This window comes from Microcaecilia unicolor, chromosome 3, assembly GCF_901765095.1.
Source record: "Microcaecilia unicolor chromosome 3, aMicUni1.1, whole genome shotgun sequence".
NCBI classification, from domain to species: Eukaryota; Metazoa; Chordata; class Amphibia; order Gymnophiona; family Siphonopidae; genus Microcaecilia; species Microcaecilia unicolor.
In genome coordinates, this window is record NC_044033.1 from 246,667,203 (window position 1) to 246,694,818 (window position 27,616).

Here is a 27,616-nt window from a genome sequence, read left to right on the forward strand (position 1 = left end):
TCATCAGAGGTGAAAATATTGAGGCTGAGTCTATATTACAGCTGTCTCCCTGATTGCATTACACCCTGCCAAATTACTACTGAATAAACATGCAGTGTGCCTATACACCCTTGTTGAAATGAGCTTGTAGTGTTCCCCTCATCCTGATGAGTCACTAGAGGACAAGAGTGTAGGGAAGTCATTCAAATGGCAAAAGGTTTACATGCTCCAGGTTTAGTGGCTTCTTGGCTAACTAGTATACCCAAATCTTACTCAGCAATTTATCAACCATCACTCCCATACTTCCTTGAGAAATTGCACAGCCTTCCACTCATAAGACATCCACAACTGCTGTGAAAAAAAGTTACCTGTAAAAGGTATTCTCCAAAGACAGCAGAAGCAGAATGAATATTCTTACAGTTGGGGTGAGGTTATCCCATAGGACCCGTGCAGGAATGCGTCCCAGCTTATTTTCCAGAAGCTCTTGGAAGTACTACACCATGCACCTTCCTACCAGCCACTGTCACGTGGGACCTTGTTGGTCTAATAGGCAAAGCTTACAGAATTCAACTCCAAGGGTATGTAAGCCTATTCATCCTGCTGTCCTTAAAGAACACCTGCAACAGGTAAACAACTTTCTCCAAGGACAAGCAGGATGTTATACTCTTACAGACGGGAATCCTTAGCTATCAGGATGCCTTAAAAAAAATAGGAATAATAATAAGGCCTGCAACAGGCAGGTCCTATGGAACAACCCATTTGCTATTACTCTTTATACATCAATGTCTGTTCTTTTAGGCAGCCTGGATCAGAAGGAATTGGTCCTGGGGGTAGAGTTGGATTCTAGATACCAGATGCTGAAAGGACTGTCTAACCAAACCAACTGTTGCGTTGAGATACTGCTCCAAGCCGTAGCGAGATGTGAATGTGTGGACTGAAGACCACCATGTGCAGCTCTGCCAAATTTCCTCTATGAAGGCTGATCTCAAATGGGCTACCGACGCAGCCATGGCTCTGATATTATGAGCCCTGACATAACCCTCTACAGTCAGCCCAGCCTGGGCATAAATAAAGGAAACACAGTCCGCTAGCCAATTTGAAAGAGTGCATTTGCCTGTGGCAGCCCCCACACTCGTTGGGTCAAAAGAAACAAAGCAATGGGTGGACTTTCTCTGTACTTTAGTCAGCTCCAAACAGAAGGCCAAGGCGCTCCTAAAATCCAAAGTGTGCAGTGCACTTTCACCATTTGGGGCATGAAGTTCTGGAAAAAATGTGAGCAGAACCACTGACTGGTTAAGATGGAACTCCAGTACAACTTTAGCATGAAACCTAGGATGTGTGTGTGCAAGACCAATCTATTGTTTAAAAAGTGTAATGTGGATCAACTATTAAGGCCTGAAAGGCTGAAGTGACCTGCCACCAAAAATAAGACCTTCCAGGTCAGGTAATTCAGGTGAAAGGACTCCACTGTAGGGGCTTTCATGGACGGTTTCAACAGAAGCAGGCCTCACGTGATGCAAACAACTAAGGACTGAGCAGAAATGGTTTACCTTCTACTCGATGATAAGCACCAACTGCACTCAGGTGAATCCTAAAGGCTTTGGTCTTGAGACCTGACTCTGATAGATTTAGAAATTAATTAATTCATTCAAGTATTTATATACCACTTACACCTAAGCAATTTACAGGTTTTTTTTTTTTTTTTTAAATTTTACAGATACTAGGGTCTGTCCCTAGTGGGCTCAACAGTCTAAGTAGTACATTGTACTACTATTGTACATTCAAGGAATTTCTGTGTAGGCCATGAAAAAGGATTTAGGGCCTTGTTCTCACACCAGACAGTAACCTCTTCCACTTGAAACCATAAGCCAAGAGGGACATTTACCTAGGGACACCACAGCTCAATAACCATGGTGCAAAAGTCTTTTCTTGAGAAAACATTCAGACATTACACAGTAATGTATTTTTCCCTAGAAAGTTTTAAGCCGACTGAAGAAATGTACCGTTCCAGGATGAATTAAATACTCAGTTAACTGAAGCTACATTAACCTGACAGCCACATGGAAGTTGATAAGGGTCTACTGTTCAATGATTAACCAGCCTACCAAACGCACGTACCAAGAGTAACTAGTACTGTACTTACATCTGAGCAAAAGCAAACTGTCAGCACACTTGCTGGAACATTATGAATAAATCCAGCATCACAAAATTTCTTGCACGTAAAATTCTTGGAATGCCGATATTACGGGCAGAACAACATTCCAATAAATGTGTGGATACAATTATTTCTGCTCAGACCAGTGTGCAGAACACACCTCCATTCTCTCAAGTTCTGTAGCAAAAAGAAAAAAAAAAAACCTGGCATTAATCCTCTCAACTAACCATTCTAAGTCTCTGCATTGGGGCAAACTAGTTAAAATGCCTTATTACCATTCATTTCAACACGCTATTTACTAGCTTCCTATGCGCAAATTCACACAGCGTTATTTTCTGCATGAAACAATAAAATTGCGCGCAGACGTTTCCCTGTGTGCTCTAGCCATGCTAGCTTTCTGCATTGACCCTAGGTCTCCATGCAAAGTGTGAAGATACAGTGCCCAGTGCAGTCTTCTGTCAACCCTTTGTGACCACTAAAGTAGGAGAGTTAGCAAAGAGACCCATATCTTTCTTGGCTACATAAACCATAATATACCAATGAAATCTGGTCAGCTCTAGAAGTCTTGCCCAAGGAATCAGCTTCACATTTTCAAGTCTGTCCCATGGGCATTTTCTTTAGTATTGCCAAAGACTGGAGTTCTTGTGCATTTTCTGGTGCGCCATGAAGCTGGATTGGTGGCAGAAGCACCGCCCACATTCCACACACTTGTACGGTTTTCTCCCCCGTGTGGATCCGCTGGTGAGTCAAGAGGCCTGCATTTGGCTGAAAGTCTTTTCAACACGCTGTACACTTATATGGTCTCTCCCCAGTATGGGTGCGCTGGTGCTTGATGGCGTGGGAGATCTGGGTAAAGGTCTTTTCGCATTCGGTACACTTGTACGGCCTCTCACCTGTATGAGTCCGCCGATGGATTACGAGGCCAGAGTTCTGAGAAAAGCTTTTATCACAATGATGACACTTGTATGGTCTCTCCCCTGTGTGAATATTTCTGTGAACCTTAGATTGAATGCCTTGGAAAAGCTTTCTCGCACACATCACATTTGTACAAGGGGGAGGCTCCAGACTTTGCTGTTTGCTTTTCTTTCTCACTTTCTGGCTTCCAGCTCAGTTCCACATAGCTCCCTGTGTGGTTGATCTGCAGTGTAGTGACATTCCCAACGGCACCACCATCCAGTCTCTCCCCTAGATCACTGCTCCGTGGCAAAATAGCTTGGGGCGGACGTCTGAAATTCTTCCTTTTCTGCAGCTGTATTGGCCTCTGCCGTGGATGGGCTTTCTGATCCTGGATGCTGCGAGGGTCTTCCCCAACCGGACTCCACTGTACACTCCAGATGGTATTCTTAATCGCCATCTCCAGTGGATTCAGATTTCTCGTACAATTCTCAGGGAGACTCCCATTTCCAGTCACATGTCCACCCTCTGTTGGATTAACATGAAAGTCAAAATTTATTTTCAGAGATCAAGATCGGGCTAGTCAAGATGCATTTGGTGGAGCCTACACTGGAATTTTCTGCTTCCTCCCTGTCACACACTACATAGTTTGCTTTAGAGAGTTGCACGGGGACAGAAATTTCACCCATTCCCCCTGTGGAATCTAACCCATCCCCACCTGTACCCATTAAGATCCATTCCCACCCATTATTATTTACTTGCTCGCAGCCCTCTGTTTCCTCCCAACCCCAACAGCCTCCCGTGGTTTTTTGGATGGTATTCACTATTCAACCAGTGAGTGATCCAAGCCTCAGTTTGGTGTTCCAGCTGCCTCTCTGGGCATTCCTTGTTCTGGCACGCCAATTGCCTCTCTCAGTGCATTCCAAGCCTCATTCTGGAGTCACCAGAGATATTGACTACACTCCTGCGGGAATCCCCTGATAACTTCTTCCATCCCCGTTGGAATTTTGTGGCAATTTCTTCCATCCCATGGGAATCCCGTAGCAAATTCTTCCACCCCTGCAGGAATCCCGTGGGATTACCGTAATCTCCATTCCCATGCAGCTCTCTAGTTTGCTTCTTCCAACATAAATGCTACACACATATGTAAAGAAATACAGGCCAGAGGGAAAATTCAATCAAGGACTGTCAAGAAATTCTAATAAAAATCTGCGATAATACTGTGGTCTTCTCCATTCTCTAACACACAATTCAGTCCTATTCTGTGTAATGTCTGTTATTAAGAAAGACTGTGAGGAGGGAGGGGACATGACAAACCAAGACAATAATAAATGCTGTAAAATATGACATTTAAGCTCAGGGAGAGTTTGGAACCAGATCTAGTGTGGGCCTAGTAGGGCTGGCAAAATAAATTACTTAACTTGGCAAAATGACTCTGTCAGGATAAAGGCATTGAGGAGGAGAAGGATTAGATTGTACAACAGAGGAGGTTCCAGTTAGCAGAGAAAAACGTCCAATGCAAAGAGAGGGTAAATATAGCATGTCATAGTGTTCAGAGTTCTTAATAGCTTCTCCTGTACGCCCTCTGCCACTTGTACGTGATTTGAAATCAAGCTGATCACATGGTTCAACGTCATAGATATTGTTTGTCCCCCTCTCAACTCACCACTGTTATCTTCTGATGTTCTATTCCCAAATGATATCCTGTATTTACTCTGTCTTCTATAACTCATCATAATGTAATCCATAATCGTACTGTAACCAATTGTACTTCCATTATCTCAAAGTATTGTAAGCCACACTGAGCCCGCAAATAGGTGGGAAAATGTGGGATACAAATGCAAATAAATAAATAAGACAAAAAGCCCCATAAAAAGTGGACCTAGTCAAATACATGGACAATTTTTTTTTATATTATTAGGAATTAAGACATAAAAGTCTGATTAAAATACCCCACGTGGCCATGTTTCACCCAAGGGGTAACAAGTAATCGAACTGTAAAAAATGAAATCTAATCGATAAAATGTAAACAACACATCCATTAAAAAAATAATATATACTCTAATATAAACCTAAAAAAAGGGGGGAAACTGTTAACTCAAAAACAAACTGATAGTTTAAGTAATCCTCTCTCTCCTTCCTTCCCTCCCTCCCTACTACTACTACTACTTAGCATTTCTATAGCGCTACAAGGTGTACGCAGCGCTGCACAAACATAGAAGAAAGACAGTCCCTGCTCAAAGAGCTTACAATCTAATAGACAAAAAATAAATAAAGTAAGCAAATCAAATCAATTAATGTGAACGGGAAGGAAGAGAGGAGGGTAGGTGGAGGCGAGTGGTTACAAGTGGTTACGAGTCAAAAGCAATGTTAAAGAGGTGGGCTTTCAGTCTAGATTTAAAGGTGGCCAAGGATGGGGCAAGACGTAGGGGCTCAGGAAGTTTATTCCAGGCGTAGGGTGCAGCGAGACAGAAGGCGCGAAGTCTGGAGTTGGCAGTAGTGGAGAAGGGAACAGATAAGAAGGATTTATCCATGGAGCGGAGTGCATGGGAAGGGGTGTAGGGAAGGACGAGTGTGGAGAGATACTGGGGAGCAGCAGAGTGAGTACATTTATAGGTTAGTAGAAGAAGTTTGAACAGGATGCGAAAACGGATAGGGAGCCAGTGAAGGGTCTTGAGGAGAGGGGTAGTATGAGTAAAGCGACCCTGGCGGAAGACGAGACTGGCAGCAGAGTTTTGAACCGACTGGAGAGGGGAGAGGTGACTAAGTGGGAGGCCAGCAAGAAGCAGATTGCAGTAGTCTAAACGAGAGGTGACAAGGGTGTGGATGAGGGTTTTGGTAGAGTGCTCGGAAAGAAAGGGGCATCCGACATTCCTGCCACTCCCTCCCTTTCCCGAGCTGTTCTGCCATGGCTGCCTCTGCCCAGCCCCTCCCCCCCCCCCCCCCCGACTGGAAACTCCCACTGTCTTGTAAAGAAAACAAACACCCTAGGCCTACCTTGCCCTGGTGGTCCAGTGGTGAGCTGGGGCAGGAACACTGTTGCTTGTCAGGTCACCTACTGAAAATGGCTACCACAAGTTTCAGTGGCAGTCTCGGGGGTGGGGGGGGGGGGGCATAGTTTCTTTGAGGGAGCACTGAAGAGCCACGGTGAGCCCTCAGGATGGTTTTTATAATCTGTTGATTTCCAGGATTCTAAAAGTTTTTGGCATATACTGTTTTTCAAGAACTTTTGATACTAAAAACTCCCCCAAAACCCTAGAGTTCACTGATTACCAATTACATGGCAGATCCAGTTTAAATTTCTATTTTTGGTTTATAGAACTTTTGAATACTGAGGTTTCTTTAAGGGTTAGCTCAGTTTTGTGTACATCTAATAGCACTACAGAAATGATGAGTAGTAATAGTAGCCGTTGCTTCAGCCTTACTGACCTATGAATTCTTTACGTTCGGCTAATAAGCGTTCCCTCATTTCATCACATCAGATTAAAGGCTTATAATAGATCAGCACTTTTTCGTATTACTGGCCCAGTTTTGAGGAAATATCACTCCTTCTTTAAGATTTAGGAGATAACTGAAGGCCTGTTTGTACAAGTCTTTGAATGAGATCATTTTGAGGAACTCCTTGCAGACTTCAAAGGATAATTTATTTTGCTTGATTTTTAGAAAGGGATGTTAAGTTTTTAGTCATTAAGAAAATATGTACGTTATGATTTATGTGCTTGATATACATGTATGTGATGAAGTTGCAAACTGCTCAGGAAGGTAGAGTTAATGGAAGCAGACGTAATAGGTACCAGATTAAGAGATGACCTTAGGACAGGGGTTCTCAATCCATTCGTCGAGACACGCCAAACCAGTCAGGTTTTCAAGATATCCACAATGAATATGATAGAAACGTTTAAATAGCTCAAGGGCATTTATGTACAGGATGAGAGCCTTTCTCAAATGAAGGAGAGCTCTGGAATGAGGGGGCATATGACAAAGTTAAGAGGGGAATAGGCTTAGGAGTAACCTAAGGAAGAAGTATTTCACAGAAAGGATGGTGGAGGCGTGGAATGGCCTCCCAGTGGAGGTGGTAGAGTCGAGGACTGTTCCAGAATTTAAAAAGGCATGGGATAAGCATGTGGGATCGCTTAGGAACAGGAAGAATTAGGGGTTACAGAGGATGGGCAGACTGGATGGGTCATATGACCTTTATCTGGAGTCATGTTTCTATGTTTCTATGAGATAAATTTGCATGCACTGCTTCCATTGTATGCAAACCTCTCATCCACGTTCATTGTGGGTATCCTGAAAACCTAACTGGCTTGATGTATCCAGAGGACTGGGTTGAGAACCCCTGCCAAGAGCACACATTTTTCAGTCTGCACCTTGTTAAATTTCTGTCATCTATGCGATAGAAACAGTGATCTTTAAAGACCTCAATCAACACCTATAGTCTGCTCTTCCAGAAAAAGTTCAAAACAGTAACACTAAAAAGAATATAAACAACATTTTTTTAAAATAGTGTAAATAAACAAAATACAACGATTATGAAATAAAAACACACACCTATAAATAAATGGCCTGATATGCAAAAAACAAACAAATAAAGCTGAGCTCTTTCATTTAGAACATAAGAATAGCCATACTGGGTCAGACCAATGGTCCATCTAGCCCAGTATCCTGATCTCCAAACAGTGGCCAAGCCAGGTTACAAGTACCTGGCAGAAACCCAATTAGTAGCACCATTCCATGCAACCAGTCCTGGGGAAAGCAGTGGCATCCCCTTGTTTGTCTCAATAGCAGACTATGGACTTTTCCTCCAGGAATTTGTCCAAACTTTTTTAAACCCAGACAAGAATTCCAGAGCTTAACTATTCGTTGAGTGAAAAAATATTTCCTCCTATTATTTTTAAAGTATTTGAGTGTCCCCTGGTTTTTGTACTTTGTGAAAGTGAAAGATCGATTCACTTCTACTCTTTCTACATAACTCAGGATTTTGTAGCCCTCAATCATATCTCCCCATATCCATCTCTTTTCCAAGCTGAAGAGCCCTAACCTCTTTAGCCTTTCCTCATATGGTAGGAGTTCCAACCCCTTTATCATTTTGATCGCTCTTCTTTGAACCTTTTCTAATTCCACTATGTTTTTTGAGATACGGCGACCAGAATTGAACGCAACACTCAAGGTGAGGTCACACCACGGAGCAAAACAGAGACATTAAAATATTCTTGGTCTTATTTTGCATCCCTTTCCTAATAATTCCTAGCATCCTGTTTGTGTTTTTGGCTGCTGCCACTGCACATTGGAAAGAAGATTTCAGAGTATTGTCTACAATGACACCTATATCTTTTTCTTGGGTGTTGATTCAAAGCAGGCTCCTGAGTTTAGTGCCTTAAGTTTATCCCGTTTTCAAACATAGGAGCATAAATTTTCTGCTGAAAATTCATCTTCTATTATTAAAGAGAAAGGGGTTAGGACTTGATATACCACCTTTCTGCGGTTACAATCAAAGCGGTTTACATATTATATACAGGTACTTATCTTGTACCTGGGGCAATGGAAGGTTAAGTCACAAGGAGCTGCAGTGGGAATTGAACCCAGTTCCCCAGGTTCTCAGGCCTACTCCTGCCAAAATTCTGTACCAAAAAATTCAAAATTCTGGGCACAAAATTTGCAAATTCTGCAAAATTCTTTGTACAAAATTTACAAATTGTCATAATTTAACCAATATTACAACCCCCCTCCTGTACACAAATACCATTCACTTTTTTTTTTACAGCCCCCTTCCTCCTTATACCAACACATAACATCCACTTTTTAAATTTTTTTTACAGTCCCTTCTCCCTGCGCTATTCAAAGCATCCTTTTTTTACAGCCCCCCCTCCCTACACCCATACTGGCATCCATCTTTTTCTACAGCCCCTCCCTCCCTGCACCCACATTTTTACAGCCACCTCCCTGTAACCATACATGTCATCCACCTTTTTTACAGCCCCCCTCCCTGCACCCACACATAACATCCACCTTTTTACAGCCCCCTCCCTGTACCCATACATAGCATCCACCTTTTTACAGCCCCCCTCCCTATATATGTCATCCACCTTTTATACAGCCCCCCTCCCTGCACCTATATATGTCATCCACCTTTTTTACAGCCCCCCTCCCTCCCTCCCTGCGCCCACACATAGCATCCACCTTTCTATACAGTCCTCTTCCTCCCTGCACCCACCTTTTTTAAAGCCCTCACTGCCCTCATAGGATCCACCTTTTTTTTTTACAGCCCCCCTGCATCCACACATAGCATCTCTTTTTTTTTTTTTTCATCTCCCTCCCTGCCTGCATCCAAACGCTATCCGTATTTTTTTTCAGCCGCTCCAGCACTCACCCGTGATGTAGGAGGAGGAGGAGCTGCATCAGGAGTACCTCTACGGGGCAGAAAAGAACCCCACTCTTGACACTGCTCTGGGCCGGTGCCACTGCTTTTTCCAAATGGCCGCAGAGACTTCCTGCAGCAGTCTCACAAGATTGCTGCTTGAAGTCGGGCAGCCATTTAGAACAAGTGGCGGAATCAGCCAGAGAGCAGAGGCAGGAAAGAATGGGGTTCTTTCCTGCCCCCTCACCACCATTAATAGTCAAAATGCAAAAGATTTCCTTGCTCAGGGAGTCCGAGCTGCATATTTGAAACCAGCATTCACATGGGGGGGGGGGGCAGTTCCTGTAACAGGGCAGGCATTCCAGTGGCTGCACAGAGAACACCAGTTCTAGACACTCGGTAAACAATGTCTAAATACTGCATCTGTAGGAATCTTTGTTATTTTACCTGTCAATTGCTTACACAATTAATTCATGTTTTCTTTTTCACTGTTTCCCAACTGTTTATTACTAATCTTTTCAAGTTTATTAACTCTGTCTCTGTGGCTGGTAAGTGATCCTAGCATTTTTTTCTGTATTTCGTCTGTAGGGGCATTTCTAGGAACTGTGCGATAACTGGGTTTTATGGTGTATCAGGTATCCCTAGAACCCATTAGGGAATAGCTTTCAGAGCTGGGGTATGCAGGAGGACACCAACGCAGGGCAGATGTGCAAGAAAGGCCTGAGCAAGTTAACCCTGAGTGGGTCTCAGAGACACAAGATTGTCCTTCAATACGGACACATGCAAGGCACCTGCCCAGGTCCAGGGGGGCTCTAAGTTAGCAGCACTGTTTCACAACTGCCTTTCCAAGACCCATCCTCACAGATGGACACTTCCTAAAAAGTTACCCCAGGGAACGCGGGTGTCAAAAGGATGAGGGACGACTGCACAAGTCCATCTGATGACCTTTCAACTCTCGCCTCACATCTAATGACGACTAACCAAATGACTGGATTCTTATCTTAAAATGAACAGAATTCAGAAGAAAAAACATCTTAGCCCCCGATAAAAATCACAATGTAGTGAAAACAAATTTTACCTTTTTAAAAAGGAAAAAACATATGTCAAAAGGGAGCGTGTAAACCGAATCCAGCCCATTTCAAACCAAAAACTCTTACTCCAGTTGTTGCTGCAACCTTAGCTAAGGCTTCTAGTATTGGAGGGCTGAACTAAGTTATGATTAGCATAGCGAAAATGAGACTTTCAATATATACAGCATAAAATTTTAAAAAAAGAACATTATCCATCAGGGCACTGGTTCCCAAACCTGGTCCTGGAGGCACCCCAGCCAGTCAGGTTTTCAAGATACCCACAATGTTTATTCATGAAAGAGATTTGCATGCACTGCCTCCACTGCATGCAACTCTGTCTTACGAATATTCATTGTGGATATACTGAACACCTGACTGGCTGGGGTGCCTGCAGGACCAGGTTTGGGAACCACTGGACTACAGCAGCACTTCTGAAATGCTTTCCAAGCTGATGAGGTCTGCCTTGAAGCCAGAACATTACGACTGATGTGGCCGATCAGACAATGATTTATCACATTTCAGATCCCAAAACAATGTCCGATCATATTCCAAAAAACTGTCATCAATAATTACCGTTATCAAAAATGAGGAAAGATAACTGTGGCTCTAACAAATCAAATGAGACAAAATATTGAAGAGTCCAGTACTTTTGCAAGATATATATTGGTTGATAGCTAAGTGCTCGACTTTTTACTATACATATAGGGAAGGGAAATGGGACTTGATATACCGCCTTCTGTGGTATTTTGCAACTACATTCAAAGCGGTCTACATATATACAGGTACTTATTTTGTACATGGGGCAATGGAGGGTTAAGTGACTTGCCCACGGTCACAAAGAGCTGCAGTGGGAATTGAGCTCAGCTCCCCAGGATCAAAGTCCGCTGCACTAACCACTAGGCTACTCCTGAATAAGTTCAATATGAAAAGTTAGTTTTGGTGAAAATCAAGAGAAATAAGTGATAAGAAAACAAGAAATCTATGTTTTAAACCTTTAAGGATTACAATAAAATGGATTTTAGAAAAAAATTAAAAAAATAAATACCACGAGGTTGACAGACCGATGATAACTACTACAACCCCAGTCAAAGATGCTAAAATCCAGATAAGCTTCGGGTATATTGAGGTCTTTTCCTTGTTTAAATAATTATAAGCAATATATATATCTCGCAAAAGTACTGGACACTTCAATAATTTGTATCAATAATTACCTTATCATAAATCCACAAGTCTCAATAGTACAAACACAGATACCCATTGCAAGGTCAGCCAATGCCCAACAGTATAATCCCAGAGAACAGACACCTACATCTACCTACTGCTCAGTGGTTTACTCGCAGACACCCAGATGCATGTCTGCCACTAGCCCAATGGTATAATTGGAGAATGATCGTAGCCCAACAGATTATCAAGCGTGGACATTAATTCTGGCTACAGAACAGCCTCTGCTCATATGACAACGAACCCTTGCACCAGTGGGACTCTGTCTCAGCCTGGCAAAAGTCTTCAACCAGTCAAGCAACAAAAGAGATCACTCACCAGTGGTAGAGCAATACTCGCTTCCATTTCCCAAGGCACCTGGATCCGTCCCACTGTTTTCCTCTTCCTTACTTTGTAAGAACTGGTGAGGCTGGAAAACAGAGCCACCTGTTACTGGAAGACAAAGAAGATCCCTAAGCTTTCTGACACTTTGGAAGCACATGCCAATAAGCAGAATCACAAAGCAAAGCCCCAGGGGTCTTTAGAAGGAAATGATCAATGGCTCTGTTTAAAATGGCCTTCAATTGAATTCCTCTGAATTGCTAATTCAGTTTTTATGCCAGTGAAAGTCTGAATACAATTCTCAGCCACTATTTACTAACCCCCCCCCCCCCCCCCCCAAGCAGGTCAGGAGACCGAGGGTGTGGGTTCCAATAATCACTGTCTGCTATTTTTCTTCTTCTTTGGTTTTGTTACTATATGAAGTGGGACGTTTGAAAGAATTAAAAGAAACAAATGCAGGGAATTGGAAGGTATCGTATAATTATTATTACATTTTTATCCCACATTATCCCCACCTTTTTGCAGGCCAATGTGGCTTACAATTCATCGTGGATACTGCAAATAGAAAAGAATGTACATTGGTTTACAGCAAGTTCTGGGTACATGATGTGAAATACATAATATTGGAAATAGAAAGAGTATACATTTGTTTTAGCAGAAGTTTTGGTTACATGATGGTGAAATAATGATAGTGTTAAAGCCATAGACATTAGGTGCATGATAGTGTGAAAGCAAAAGACATTAAAGAACATTCCTGGATATCTTAAAGAAAGTAGAGTTACGCGTGTTGTTCTTTATGATATATTTTGTCGAAGAGATAAGTTTTCGAGTTTGCGGAATTGGTCATTCGTAGACCGATTTCAGGTTACATAGCAGTGAGTTCCAGAGCTGTGTGCTTGTATAGGAAAAGGTGATGCATGCATTGATTGTATTTCAAGCCTTTACATTTAGGAGATGAAGATTGAGGAATGTGCGGGAGATTATTTTGCATTTCTGGGTGGTAGTTCTATTAGGTCCGACATGTAAGCTGGGGCGTCACCATGGATGATTTATGGACCAAGGTACAGAGTTTGAACGTGATGCGTTCTTTGAGTGGGAGCCAGTGTAGTTTTTCGCGAAGGGGTGTTTGCACTTTCGTATTTTGGTTTGACGAATACAAGTCTGGCTGCCGTGTTCTGGGCTGTCTGGAGTTTTTTGAGTATTTGCTCTTTGCAGCCGGTGTAGACGTGAATTACAATAGTCCAGATGACTAAGTACCAGTGATTGTACCAGGTATCGGAAGACATTCCTTGGGAAAAATGGTCTGACTCATTTTAGTTTCCACATTGAATGGAACATCTTTTTAGTTATGTTTTTTGCATGGTTCTCAAGTGTTAGGTGTTGGTCAATGGTGACTCCAAGGATTTTTAGGGTGTCTGAGACTGGTAGACTTAGATTAGGTGCGTTGATGGTGGTGAATTCCTTCTTGTTGTATTGCGAGGCGAGTACTAGGCATTGGGTTTTTCGGCATTTAGTTTCAGTCGAAATGCATCTGTCTAGGAGTTCATAATGTGTAGGCTTTGGTTGATTTCGTCGGAAATTTCTCTTAAATCGTGTTTGAATGGGATAAAGATTGTTACATCATCAGCATATATGTATGGGTTTAGATTCTGATTCGATAATAGCTTAGCCAAGGGTGTCATCATTAGGTTGAATATGGTCGGTTGAATAGGCCCCTCTCTCTTTTTTCTATGCTATGTGCATGGTTGTTTGTGAGCTAAGCAGATGAAAAGAAAAAGTAATTGAGAAACATTGAGGGAAACGATTGAGGACTATTAAAAGAACTTGGAACAGTTGTGCGTTATAAGGGAAATGGGACTGGATATACCGCCTGAGGTTTTTGCAACTACAGTCAAAGCAATTTACATATATTCAGGTACTTATTTTGTACCAGGGGCAATGGAGGGTTAAGTGACTTGCCCAGAGTCACAAGGAGCTGCAGTGGGAATCAAACTCAGTTCCCCAAGATCAAAGTCCACTGCACTAACCACTAGGCTATTCGATGCCTCTTTTTTCCTTAAATACATTGAAACACTGAGTGGTGTACGCTCTAATGAAGCTATTTTTGAAGGTTTGAAGTGTGATGATCATTCATTGCCATGTTGGCACTTGTGACCTGGCTTGGCCACTGTTAGAAACAGGATACTGGGCTAGATGGACCCAGTAGGGCTATTCTTTTGTTCTTATCCATCTACATAAGCGCCAAGGATTTCTCTTATGCCATGCTTCCTGCGTACATGAATCATGTGCAGCTGTCGCCCCCCCCCACATGAAAAGATATTTTGGAACAGTCCTTTGATGCTAATCAACTTCAAAACTATGACTACTTCAATTGGAAATCAGTTACTTCTGAAAAAGCCATGCTAGGCATGAACTTTTTCACCCGTCCTCCCCATGGAATGGGTAGTAACACTCTCCCTATCCTATCAGAGGTGAGTGTAGGGAAAGTACTGCTTACAGTCATTCCCAGATGGTAGCAGGGATACACTAGCAGTGATGTGCAGAAGGGGAGCTCCCAGGGACTCCATAATTAAATAATTTCATAACAGTACGGCGTCTACAAGTGATTTGCAGAGCTGCTGAGAGCCCATGGAGAGGTCACCGGCAGTGATGAGGCTCCACAGGATAGGGCACACTCACTTGCTGTGAGGTCACAGGCAGCATCTCCCCTCTCTGAGTTTTTTGGACTGCAACTCTTCCTTTAAGTTAATGAGCAGAAAGATGAAATAACTGGAAGACCGTTATCGGAACAGACAGATATAAAGGCGATTTAAAACACTGCAAAGGATCAGCTTAAACCAGCTGCTGGTTCACTATTAAATCATTAGCCAGTTCCCCAAATTAACTGCTTCCCCACTGAAAGACAAGAAAGCAAATGCCACAAAGAGAATGAGTAGCCTCGGATAAAATGAGATACATACCTGTAGCAGGTATTCTCAGAGGACAGCAGGCTGAATATTCTCATGATGGGTCATTACTCCGCGACGGCCCAGGAGACCAGAACTCTTTAGAAAAAACTAGAAGTTTTGTAGAACGCTCCGTCGCGCGGAGCCCGAGTGGGCTTCCCGCCCGCAACGCGAGCGTGTCCTTACTAGTTAAGTAAACAGCAAAAGAGAGAACTTGAACAACTCCAAAGGGGAGGAAGGCAGGCTGTGAGAATATTCAGCCTGCTGTCCTCGGAGAATACCTGCTACGGGTATGTATCTTCATTTTCTCCGAGGACAAACAGGCTGAATATTCTCATGATGGGGTATCCCTAGCCCCCAGGCTCACTCAAAAAAAAAAAAAAAAAAGGGTCAATTGGGCCTCGCCACGGCGAGGACATAACATGGATTGACCTAAAAAGAAACACAACTGAGAGTGCAGCCTGAAACAGAACATAAATAGGCCTAGGAGGGTATTGGATTCTAAACACTGAACAGATTCTGCAGCACCAACTGCCCAAACCGACTATCGCATCGGGTATCCTGCTGAAGGCAGTAGTGAGATGTGAATGTGTGGACTGATGACCACATTGCAGCCTTGCAAATCTCTTCAATGGAGGCTGACTTCAAGTGAGCCACCGACGCAGCCACGGCTCCAACATTATGAGCCGTGACATGGCCCTCCAGAGTCAGCACAGCTTGGGCATAAGTGGAAGAAATGCAATCTGCTAGCCAATTGGAGATTGTGCATTTTCCGATGGCAACTCCCCCCGTTGGGATCAAAAGAAACAAACAACTGGGCGGACTGTCTATAGGGCTTTGTCCGCTCCACATAAAAGGGCCAATGCTCTCTTACAGTCCCAAGGTTGCAACTTGTCCTCACCAGGGCGGGTATGAGACGGGGAAACAATTGTTGGCAAGACAATTGACTGGTTCAGATGGACTCCGACACCACCTTTGACAAGAACTTAGGGTGAGTGTGGAGGACTACTCCTGTTGTGATGAAACTTGATATAAGGTGCGGTGCACTACCAGGGCTTGGAGCTCACTGCTACTCTATGAGCTGAAGTAACAGCCACCAAGAAAATGACCTTCCAGGTCAAGTACTCCAGATGGCAGGAATTCAGTGGCTCAAAAGTAGCTTTCATCAGCTGGTTGAGAATGCGTTGAGATCCCTGACACTGGGGAGGTTTGACTGGGGGCTTTGACAAAAGCAAACCTCTTATGAATCAAATCACTAAAGGCTGTCCAGAGATAGGCTGACCTTTCTACACGTTGATGATAAGCACTAATTGCACTAAGATGAACCCTTACGGAGTTGGTCTTGACACCAGACTCTGATAAGTGTAGAAGGTATTCAAGCAGGGCCTGTGTAGGACAAGAAAAAGGGGTCTAGGGCCTTGCTGTCACACCAGATGGCAAACCTCCTCCATTTAAAAGAATAACACTTCTTTGTGGAATCTTTCCTGGAAGCAAGCAAGACTCAGGAGACACCCTCCGACAGACCTAAAGAGGCAACCTCTAAGCTCTCAACATCCAGGCTGTGAGAGCCAGAGACCGGACGTTGGGATGTAGAAGCGACCCCCTCGTTCTGGGTGATGAGGGTTGGAAAACACTCCAATCTCCACTGTTCTTCGTTGTATCGCTCCATGGTGCGACCGCACCTTGAGTATTGTGTTCAATTCTGGTCGCCGCATCTCAAGAAAGATATAGTAGAATTGGAAAAGGTGCAGCGAAGGGCGACTAAAATGATAGCGGGGATGGGACGACTTCCCTATGAAGAAAGACTAAGGAGGCTAGGGCTTTTCAGTTTGGAGAAGAGACACTGAGGGGAGACATGGTAGAGGCATATAAAATAATGAGTGGAGTGGAACAGGTGGATGTGAAGCGTCTGTTCATGCTTTCCAAAAATACTAGGACTAGGAGGCATGCGATGAAACTACAGTGTAGTAAAATTTAAAACAAACCGGAGAAAATTTTCTTCACCCAACGCATAATTAAACTCTGGAATTCGTTGCCGGAGAACGTGGTGAAGGCGGTTAACTTGGCAGAGTTTAAAAAGGGGTTAGACGGTTTCCTAAAGGACAAGTCCATAAACCACTACTAAATGGACTTGGGAAAAATCCACAGTTCCAGGAATAACACGTATAGAATGTTCGTACGTTTGGGAAGCTTGTCAGGTGCCCTTGGTCTGGATTGGCCGCTGTCGTGGACAGGATGCTGGGCTCGATGGACCCTTGGTCTTTTCCCAGTGTGGCATTACTTATGTACTTATGACAGTTCCAGAAGAGGGAACCAGATCTGACAGGGCCAAAAGGGCGCAATCAGGATCATGGTTCGCGGTCTTGCTTGAGTTTCAGCAAAAGTCCTTCCCTACTAGAGGTATGAGAGGATACGCATACAGAAGGAGAAAGGCATCTGACGCTAGTCTGTCGTGGGTCTGAAGTCTGGAACAAAACTGAGGGACTTTGTGATTGAGCTGAGTGGCAAAAAGATCCACCGAGGGGGTGCCCCACGCTCGGAAGATCTTGCGAACAACGTCCATGTTTAGTGACCACTCATGAGGTTGCATAATCCTGCTTAACCTGTCGGGCAGACTGTTTTTTATGCCTGCCAGATACGTGGCCTGAAGAAGCATACCTGACACAGAAGGCGAGATCCAGTGCCCCCCTGCTTGTTGGTATAATACATTGCAACCTGATTGTCTGTCTGAATTCAAATGATATGATTGGACAACCAATCTCTGAAAGCCTTGAGAGCATTCCAGATCGCTCATAACTCCAGGAGATTGATCTGAAGATCCTTTTCCTGAAGGGACCAAGCTCTGAGTGTGAAGCCCATCTACATGGGCTCCCCACCCTAGGAGGGATGCATCCGTCGTCAGCACTTTTTGTGGCTGAGGAATTTGGAATGGACGTCCCAAGATCAGATTAGATCGAATGGTCCACCACTGAAGGGAACTGGAAAAGTTGGTGGACAGATGAATTGAGCTGAGCTGATCTCATATGTAGGCGTACCATGGGAGTCACATAAACTGTGGAAGCCATGTGCCCTAAGAGTCTCAACATCTGCCGACTGTGATCTGTTGAGACGCTCAAGCCAAGGACACAAGGGTCAGTAGGTTGTCTGCCCTTACCCGGGGAAGATAAGCTCGAGACGTCCGTGTGACTAACAGAGCTCCAATGAATTCCAATTTTTGAACTGGGACAAGGTAAGACATGGGATAATTGATTACAAACCCCAGTAATTGAATAGTCATGCGCATGGACTGTAGAGCCCCTGCCTCCGAGGTGCTCTTCACCAGCCAATCGTCGAGATAAGGGAACACATGCACTCCCAGTCTGCGTAGCGATGCTGCGACAACTGCCAAGCACTTTGTGAAGACCCTGGGCGCAGATGAGAGGCCAAAGGGCAGTACAGAGTACTGAAAGTACCGAATTCCCAGTCGAAATCGAAGATACTTCCTGTGAGCTGGGAGTATCGAGATGTGAGTATAGGCATCCTTTTAAGTCCAGAGAGCAGAGCCAATCGTTTTCCTGAATCATGGGAAGAAGGGTGCCCAGGGAAACCATCCTGAACGTATCTTGGAGAAGGAATTTGTTCAGGGCCCTTAGGTCTAGGATGGGACGCATCCCCCCTGTTTTCTTTTATTTATTTACTGCATTTGTATCCCACATTTTCCCACCTATTTCCAGGCTCAATGTGGCTTACATTGTTCCGTCATGGCGATTGCCATTCCGGAGTGAGAGATACAAGTGGTATTACATAAAGATCATGAATGACATAGTAGATTAAGCAATCAAGTATAAAGAGTTCATGTTCAGAATAAGAGATAAAGCGTTATTGCAATAAAAGTTCATAAGATGGATCGTTGCGGTATGCCTTGATGAGGACATAGTAGATTCATATTCGGAATGGGAGATAAAGCGGTATTGCATTAACATTTTGCACAAGGAAGTACCTGCAATAGAATCCCAGCCCTTCTTCCCCTGGTGGAACGGATTCAACCGCATTGGCCTTTAGAAGGGCGAAGAGTTCCTCTACAAGTACCTGCTTGTGCTGGAAGCTGAAGGACTGAGCTCCCGGTGGGGAATTTGGAGGCTTGGAAACCAAATTGAGAGTATATCCCAACTGGACTATTTGAAGAATCCACCTGTCGGAGGTTGTAAGAGGCCACCTTTGGTGAAAAAATATCAACCTCCCCCCAACAGGCAAGCCGTCCAGCACGGACACTTTTACTGCGGCTATGCTGCACTGGAGCCAGTCAAAAGCCCGTCCCTTGCTTTTGCTGGGGAGCCTAGGGGCCTTAGGCGCACGACGTTGATGGGAACGCGCATGCTGGGGACTGAGCCTGAACCGGCTGCCGAGAAGCAGGAGTGTGCCTACGCCTGTTTATAGGAATAGGGAGCAATCCTCTTCCATCCAAAAAACCTCCTGGAAGAGGGAAGCAGTAGCAGAATACGTCCGGCGGGAGAGAGAATCCATGGCGTCACGATGCTTTTTAATCTGATCGACCATGTCCTCTACTTTTTTTCGCCAAAAAGATTATCCCCCAACAAGGAACATCTGCCATTCGCTGCTGGGCCTTCTGATCCAGGTCAGAAGACACGCAGCCATGACAGCTGCGGCTACTATACCTTGGGCATGCTACTCGGGATGCTACATCAAAAGTGTTGTAAGACCCCCTGGCCAGGAATTTGCGACATACCTTCTGCTGCCTGACCACCTGGTGAAAAGGGTTCAGCAAGCTCCGGAGGAAGTGCTTCAACTAAAGTGGACAGTTGCCTCACTGAGTTCCGTGAATGCTTGTGTAGCGCTGTATGTTTGGATCTTGCGGCGAGCATTGTGGCCTGATACGTTCTCCTCCCAAAAGAATCCAAGGTCCTAGACTCTCTGCCTGGGGGCGCCGAGGCATAGTCTCTAGTACTCTTGGCTCTTCTGAGAGCAGAGTCCACCACTATGGAATCGTGAGGAAGTTGGGCCTTCACCATTACAGGCTCTCCATGGACTCTGTACTGGGACTCAGACTTCTTAGGACCACTGGATTAGAGAGAGGGTAAGACCAATTCCGCATCAGCACTTCTCTGAGTGTATTGTGCAGGGGGGCCGTTGCAACCTCAGCAGGAGGAGAAGGATAATCCAGGACCTCGAGCATCTCAGCCCTGGGCTCATCCATAACCTCCATAGGGAATGGAATGTCCTTAGACATTTCCCACACAAAGGATGAGAAAGAAAGACTCTCAGGTGAAGACATCCTAGTTTCAATTGGTGGAGTGGGATCAGAGGGGAGGCCACACGACTCTTCCTCTGAAAAGTACCTGAGGTCCCCCTCCTCCTCCCACAAGCGCTCTTCATCAGTGTCGGACAAAAGCTCTCTAAGAGCAGCCCGAACCCGAGCCTGCCTCGACATCGAGGAACGATGACCTCGTGGGGGGTGTCGCGAAGTCGACCCCTGCCTAGACTCCGGTGAAGCTTCCTCCACCAACGTCAAGGGGGAATCAACCCGGGTGGCAGCCGAAGCCGGCACTCCAAGCAGTACCGAGGACGGAGACCTCCTCACAGGTGATGGCCCAGATGCCACCTCTACAGTCGGTGCGGAAGGCGCAAGCACCCCCGACACCGAGGCAGACTGGTGAAGCAACCCTTCAAGAAGTTCCGGAAGAAGGGCCCTGAGGCGCTCGTCGAGAGCTTCCATCGGAAAAGGCTGGGGGGGGGGGGGGGGCGCTGCATGAGTCGGTGCCAGAATCTGAGGGGGCTCGAGAGCCAGTACCAGGCTGCCAGATGACCGACGCATCGGCACTTCTTGTATGGAGGGTGAGCGGTCCTCCCGGCGCCAACGCTTCTCGGGTGCCGACTCCCTCAGCTCCCCGGAGCTCTCGGTACCGTGCATGGAAGGAGATCGATGACGGTGCTTCTTCACCTTCGCTCGACACCCGTCATCGAGATTCCTCGGTACCGAAGAGGAGGACGTGGAATCCTCACGCCTCCTCGGGGGCAGGTCCGACGAAGGTCAATCCCGGGGTCCTGCATAGCAGTAGGCCTCGAGACAGGTGGAGACCCACTCGATGCCTCGCTGCTCCCAGCTCGAAGCGGTCTTTCAGCAGCCATTACCTGGACTCTCGGTGTCGCTGCTTCCCTCAACGTCGCCAACCTCGGTACCGATGTCGAAGGACCGGACCGATCAGAAAAAAGTCTTTCGCGCTGAGCCTCTCGAGCCACCTGGGTCCTTTTCTTCATTAACTTACACAGCTTACAGGCAGCTGGAAGATGATCAGGCCCAAGACACTGGAGGCACCACGCGTGGGGGTCAGTACCCGAGATGGTCCGGTTGCAGTGAGTACAGCGTTTGAAGTCGCTGGGAGTCTCCGATGATATGGGCGGGAAAATAGCGGCCGCGAAATCAAAGGTGAAATTAGGCCTTACCTGCTCATTTTCTTTCCTCTAGACCCTCCAGACCGGTCAAGACGCTTGGGATATGCTCGCCTACCAGCAGAGGGAGACTGAGAACACTAAACTTGAAACTATGTACTTATAACCTGTGCCTAGCCATCCATAGCCAGTATACACTTAGCAAAGCAGAGAATAAAAACACAACTCTGAAACTAGAAACCCCTGTACCTGGAAAACCAAAGGACAAGTACCAACAGTGTGCTGAAAACAGACGAGACGTCAAAGCGTCCCGCTCTGTAATGTCTTAGAGTCAAAGAATTCTCTCTGACCACACAAAACCTTAAAGGAATAGTCCTAGCAGAACACGGCTCAAAATACTGCTATTCATAGACCCGGCTCAAAATACTGCTATGCATAGACACGGCTGAGGAATACTTCTGAGAAAAGAACGGGCGGGCTCTTGACCGGTCTAGAGGGTCTAGAGGAAAGAAAATTAGCAGGTAAGGCCTAATTTCACCTTCCTCATCAACCCTCCAGACCGGTCAAGACGCTTGGGACGTACCAAAGCAGTATCCCAGCTAAGGGTGGGACCCTCGAAAAGCAGAAGACAACACAGCCGCTCCAAACCGGGCATCTTCTTTCACCTGAACATCAAGTCTGTAATGCTTCACAAAGGAATGGATGGAGGACCACGCCGCTGCCCTACAAATATCCTGCGGCAGAATAAAACTAGTTTCCGCCCAAGAAGCTGCTACTCCACGAGTAGAATGTGCCTTAAGTAAAGAGGGCACTGCCCGACGCTTCAACAAATAAGCCGAAGCAATAGTTTCCTTCAACCACCTAGCCAGAGTAGCCTTGGAGGCAGCTTCACCTTTCTTGGGACCTCCAAACAAAACAAACTACCTGTCTGAACATCAAAAATCTTGGGTTCTGCTCAAATATGACCGCAAGACGCGCCGCACATCCAGCTTAGCCAAACGACGCTGCAAGGGATCCCCGGCATGATCACCCAACACTGGCAACGAAATCACCTGATTGACATGAAAAGAAGACACCACCTTAGGAACAAAGGAAGGAACCGTGCGTAAAGTCACTTTCTCTTTGGCAAAAGACAGAAAAGGCTCTCTTGCAAGATAAAGCCTGAAGCTCCGAAATCCTATGCGCCGAAGAAATAGCCATCAAAAAGACAGTCTTCAAAGTAAGATCCTTACACGTAATGGAAGGCAAGGGTTCAAACGGAGGCCCCACCAAAGTCTCCAAGACCAAATTTAAATCCCAAGACGGGACCACCGGGCGGCGAGGCGGCCGAAGCAATTTCACTGCCTTCAAAAACCGCCCCACGTCCGGAGAAGCCGCCAAGGATACTTCCCGAACCTTACCTCTAAAACAAGACAAGGCTGAAACCTGCACCTTCAGAGAGGAGAGCGAAAGCCCCCTATCCAAACCATCCTAAAGAAAATCCAACACTTCCACTGCCGAAACGCGCAACGGGGCATAGCCCCACTCCTGACACCAATTCTCGAAAATGCGCCACACCCGCACATATGCCAAGGAAGTAGACCTCTTACGAGATCGCAACATCGTATCAATCACCCTGGCCGAGAAACCTTTGCGTCTTAAACGGTGCCTTTCAAGAGCCAAGCCGTAAGCAAGAATGGAGAGGGGTCGGCCATCTCGATCGGCCCCTGAACCAATCTCACCCGAGGCCCCAGGGGAATCGGATCCTGCACCAGCAACCGCATCAGATCTCCGTACCACGGACGCCGGGGCCAATTGGGCGCTATCAGAACTACTAATCCCGAGTGGTTATGACCGATCCACTGAACCACGCGGCCCACCAGCGGCCACGGCGGGAACACGTAGAGCAACTGCTGAGTCGGCCACGGAAGGACCAACGCGTCGATGCCCTCGGCCCGAGGATCTCTTCGAATACTGAAGAACCAAGAGACTTGCGCATTGGCGGACGACGCCATTAGATCCAACACCGGCCGACCCCACTGTAACACTATCCGCTCGAACACGGAGGGATGGAGAGCCCACTCTCCGGGATCCAACGTGTGCCTGCTCAGATAATCCGCGCTCACGTTGTCCACCCCTGCCACGTGTCCCGCCGAGAGACTCTGCAGATGTGCCTCTGCCCACACCAGCAACTCTGCTGCCTCTACCGCTAAACCGAGACTCTTCGTTCCTCCCTGTCGATTCACATACGCCACGGCTGTGGCATTGTCGGAAAGAACCCTGACTGCCTTGCCGTCTACTAGACTCTGAAAGGACCGACGAGCCAACCGAATTGCACGCGTCTCCAGACGATTGATGGACCAAAACGCCTCCTCCACTGTCCAACGTCCCTGGGCCACCTGTCCCAGACAATGCGCCCCCCAGCCCGTCAAACTCGCATCCATGGTCATCACCACCCAATGTGGAGCGGCCAACGGTATGCCCTTCGCAAGGTTCAGAGAATGGAGCCACCAGCTGAGACTGCGACGAACAACCTCCGACAGAGAGAGCCTCTCCTCCAGATCCTGCAGCTGAGGGGACCAACGAGACAACAAATCACCCTGCAGCTGCCTCATATGCGCCCTGGCCCAGGGAACTACCTCTATTGATGCGGCCATCAGACCCAACACCTGCAGATACTCCCGCTCCGACGGTGCCCTCTGGGCTCGGAATTGACGGATCTGAGCCTGCAGCTTGGACATGCGAGAGGAAGTCAAGAACACCCGGCCTCTCTTCGTGTCGAAACGGACTCCCAGATACTCGAGAGACTGTGACGGCACTAGGTGACTCTTGGCCAGATTGACAACCCAGCCCAGAGATTGCAAAAAGGACACCACCCGACCGGTGACCTCCTCGCTCTCCGACTTTGATTTGGCCTGAATCAACCAGTCGTCTAGGTACGGGTGCACCAAAATGCCCAGAAACCGCAGAGCTGCTGCCACCACGACCATCACCTTGGAGAAGGTTCGAGGAGCAGTGGCCAGAGCGAAGGGAAGCGCGCAAAACTGAAAATGTCTCTCCAGCACCACAAAGCGAAGAAAACGCTGATGCGCCTCCAGGATGGAAATGCGCAAATATGCTTCCGTCAGATCTAGAGAAGTCAGAAATTCCCCTTCCTGAACCGCTACAATGACCGAGCATAACGTCTCCATCCGAAAGGAAGGAACCTTTAGGGCTGCATTGACATTCTTGAGATCCAAAATGGGACGAAAAGCGTCCTCTTTTTTGGGAACCACAAAGTATATGGAATAACATCCCTTTCCTCTCTCTGCTAGAGGAACAGGTACTACAGCTCCTAAATCTATCAGGCGCAACAAAGTATCTCGGACCGCTCTCGCCTTGTGCCGTGAATGACAGGGAGACACGAGGAAGAAGTCGGACAGAGGTCCGTCGAACTCTAGCGCGTACCAGTCTCAGACTATCTGCAGCACCCACTGGTCTGACGTGATCTGGACCCACCTCTGGTAAAACAAGCGTAAGTGAGCCCCCACGCGAACCAGAGGCTGGGCCCCCAAACCATCATTGAGAAGGACGGGACGTACCGGATGCTCCCGAAGAGAAACCTCACCCTCCACGACGGCCACCGCGAAAGGACTGGGTTCTCTGAAAGAAACGACCCCTAGTCCCAACAGAATATCTACCAGGCCGATACCGCTTAGCTTCCTGAAACCGTCCGCGACCCGCGGATCCCCTAGAAGCCTTAGGGCGAAGCTCCGGAAGCCGAGGAACCTTAGCATCACTAAGACCTCTCACCAACTTATCCAACTCTTCACCCAAACAGCAAAGAGCCTTTAAACGGAAGCAAACACAACTTGGCCTTGGACGCAGCATCCGCCATCCAACCTCGCAACCACAGGGCCCAACGAGCTGCCACCGCTAGAGACATGTTCTTTGCCGAGGCCCGCAACAAATCATACAGCGCATCCGCCAAAAAGGAGGACCCCAACTCCAACTTTGCCAGATCTTGAGTCAAAGAGGCTCTGTCCCCTGGCGGACTATCTAAGAGCCGCTCCGCCCAGCGGAAACAAGCCCGCGCCACCAGACCTCCACAGACTGACGCCTGTAACGCCAGAGCTGACAAATCAAAACTGCGCTTTAGGAAAGTCTCCAATTTTCTATCCTGAGGGTCTCGCAACGCAGCCCCTCCATCCCACCGGAATCGCCGTAGCCTTAGTCACTGCCGTAACCACGGCATCCACGGTCGGAGGCTTGAAAGAATCTCTATCTTCCTGCGGCAGGGGATAAAGCTTAGCCATGGCCCGAGCCACCTTACATGGCGCCTCCGGCGCCTGCCACTCCTGAGTAATCATTTCTCTCAGATCCGCATTCATAGGGAAAGTACAAGACACCCGTCTGATCCCCTTAACCAACGGATCCTGCTTTCCGGCCTCTAACGGAGCTGCCGCCGGATCAAATTTGAGGGTCGCAGCCACCTGATCAATGAGATCTGACAATTCATCTCGTTGAAAAATGCGAACCACCGAGGGATCCTCCCCAGGCAGCACAAGCTCCTTATCATATCCAGCCAACGACCCCTCCTCCTCTTCTAGGAGGCTAAAGTCACCCTCTGACTCCGGAGGAGAAAAACCTTCTAACTCCTCAGACCACTCTACACGTGGTCTCTTTGCGCTAGCCCCCCCCCCCCCCCCATCCCAAGACTAAGGGGCTCCGCTCGAGACGGCCCCACCTGCCAGGCCTGATATAAGCTCCAAATGAAATCCGGGGGAAACCCGATCCTACCCAAGGCATCACCCCCCGAAGGCACTGGAATTGACTGCCCTGCAGTCCTCCGACTCTCTCAGGCCCGTGCAGCGCCGAATCCAAAATGGCGGCGGTTCCCGCCAAAATCGGAACCGCCGCAGGGCCGCTATTCATAGGCGCCGCAAACTCCGGGACGCTAGTCGCGGGAACCTCCGCCGCTAACACCGGCGGTGCGGAGGATTGAGGCTTCGGTTCCCCGCAAAAACGACAAGTGTTGCCCACCGCGTCAATGCCCCGACGCGCACACGACCGACACCGAAGCGATTTCCCCGATATCTTCGCGAAGCCCAGCTGACCGCCAAAACAAGTGCCCCAATTGTAAGCCCAAAGAAAAACTCACCCAAGCAGGAAAACTCAGCGCCTTGAACACAGCTGAACAGCTCCGTCTCTCCGGAGTGCAGCTCCAATAGCTCTCACCAACATTTGGGCCTGTCTTTTTTTTTTTTTCCAACAATAAAACTTTACTGCAGCCTTTAGTTTGAGCCCTGCTGCTGCTAACACCATCCGGCATTCAAGGCTGCAGTATAACAAACTGCAGCCGAGGCACAAAGCTGCCCAAACGGAGAGCCAGCCAGGGGGAGGGACCCGGCCACCCGGGTGTGACACCCCAAAGGGGACAAAGACGGGCCCCAGCGGACCCGCAACCCCTAGCACACCAAAGTCTTCCAGGCACAGGGATCCACCAGAACCAGCACAGAAACTCTGAAAATAAACTCAAAAACCTATCCAGATCGGGCAAGCTGCACAGGCTGCCTGTCTACCCTCTGCCAAGACTGAGAAAATACTGGCTATAGATGGCTAGGCACAGGTTATAAGTACCGTATTTTTCGGACTATAAGACGCACCGGACCATAAGACGCACCTAGGTTTTAGAGGAGGGAAATAGGAAAAAAAAAATTTTCCTTTTTCCCTCCTCTAAAACCTAGGTGCTCCGGTGCGTCTTGTCCGAGTTTTGGATCGCCCTCCCCTACTTACGTGACGCGATGTTCCCTGGTGGTCTAGTGACGTCGGGGCAGGAAAGAGCCCCCTCTTTCCTGCCCAGCGCGCTGCTCTCCGTGCTCCTGACTGCTTCCTGACGGTCTCGGCGAGATTCAAAATGGCCGCCGAGACCGTCAGGAAGCAGTCAGGAGCACGGAGAGCAGCGCGCTGGGCAGGAAAGAGGGGGCTCTTTCCTGCCCCGACGTCACTAGACCACCAGGGAACATCGCGTCACGTAAGTAGGGGAGGGCGATCCAAAACTCGCTACCTTCGGACTATAAGACGCACCCCCCCATTTTCCTCCCAAATTTTGGGGGAAAAAAGTGCGTCTTATAGTCCGAAAAATACGGTACATAGTTTCAAGTTTAGTGTTCTCAGTCTCCCTCTGTTGGTAGGCGAGCATAACCCAAGCGTCTTGACCGGTCTGGAGGGTTGATGAGGAAAGGCTCGATTGTGCCAAATAAAAAGGCACAAAAAATGGGAAAAAGTCGCAGCCGAGCAGCCTAAAGGCAGCCACAACAAAAAAAAG

The 27,616-nt window shown here is 47.1% G+C and overlaps 1 protein-coding gene across 3 annotated transcripts in view; it reads right to left on the minus strand.

Moving 5' to 3' along the window:
• LOC115466414 (zinc finger protein 773-like) overlaps positions 1-27,616 on the minus strand; it is a 54,417-nt gene that overhangs the window by 16,119 nt on the left and 10,682 nt on the right. For 2 of the 3 annotated variants that reach the window (XM_030197620.1, XM_030197619.1), the window contains exon 6: positions 11,996-12,109. In XM_030197620.1, the coding sequence (XP_030053480.1) occupies positions 11,996-12,109 (114 nt within the window). Of the gene's footprint in view, positions 1-3,043; positions 3,557-11,995; positions 12,110-27,616 lie in introns of those variants that run through there. The other variant, XM_030197621.1, reaches the window with a different exon arrangement.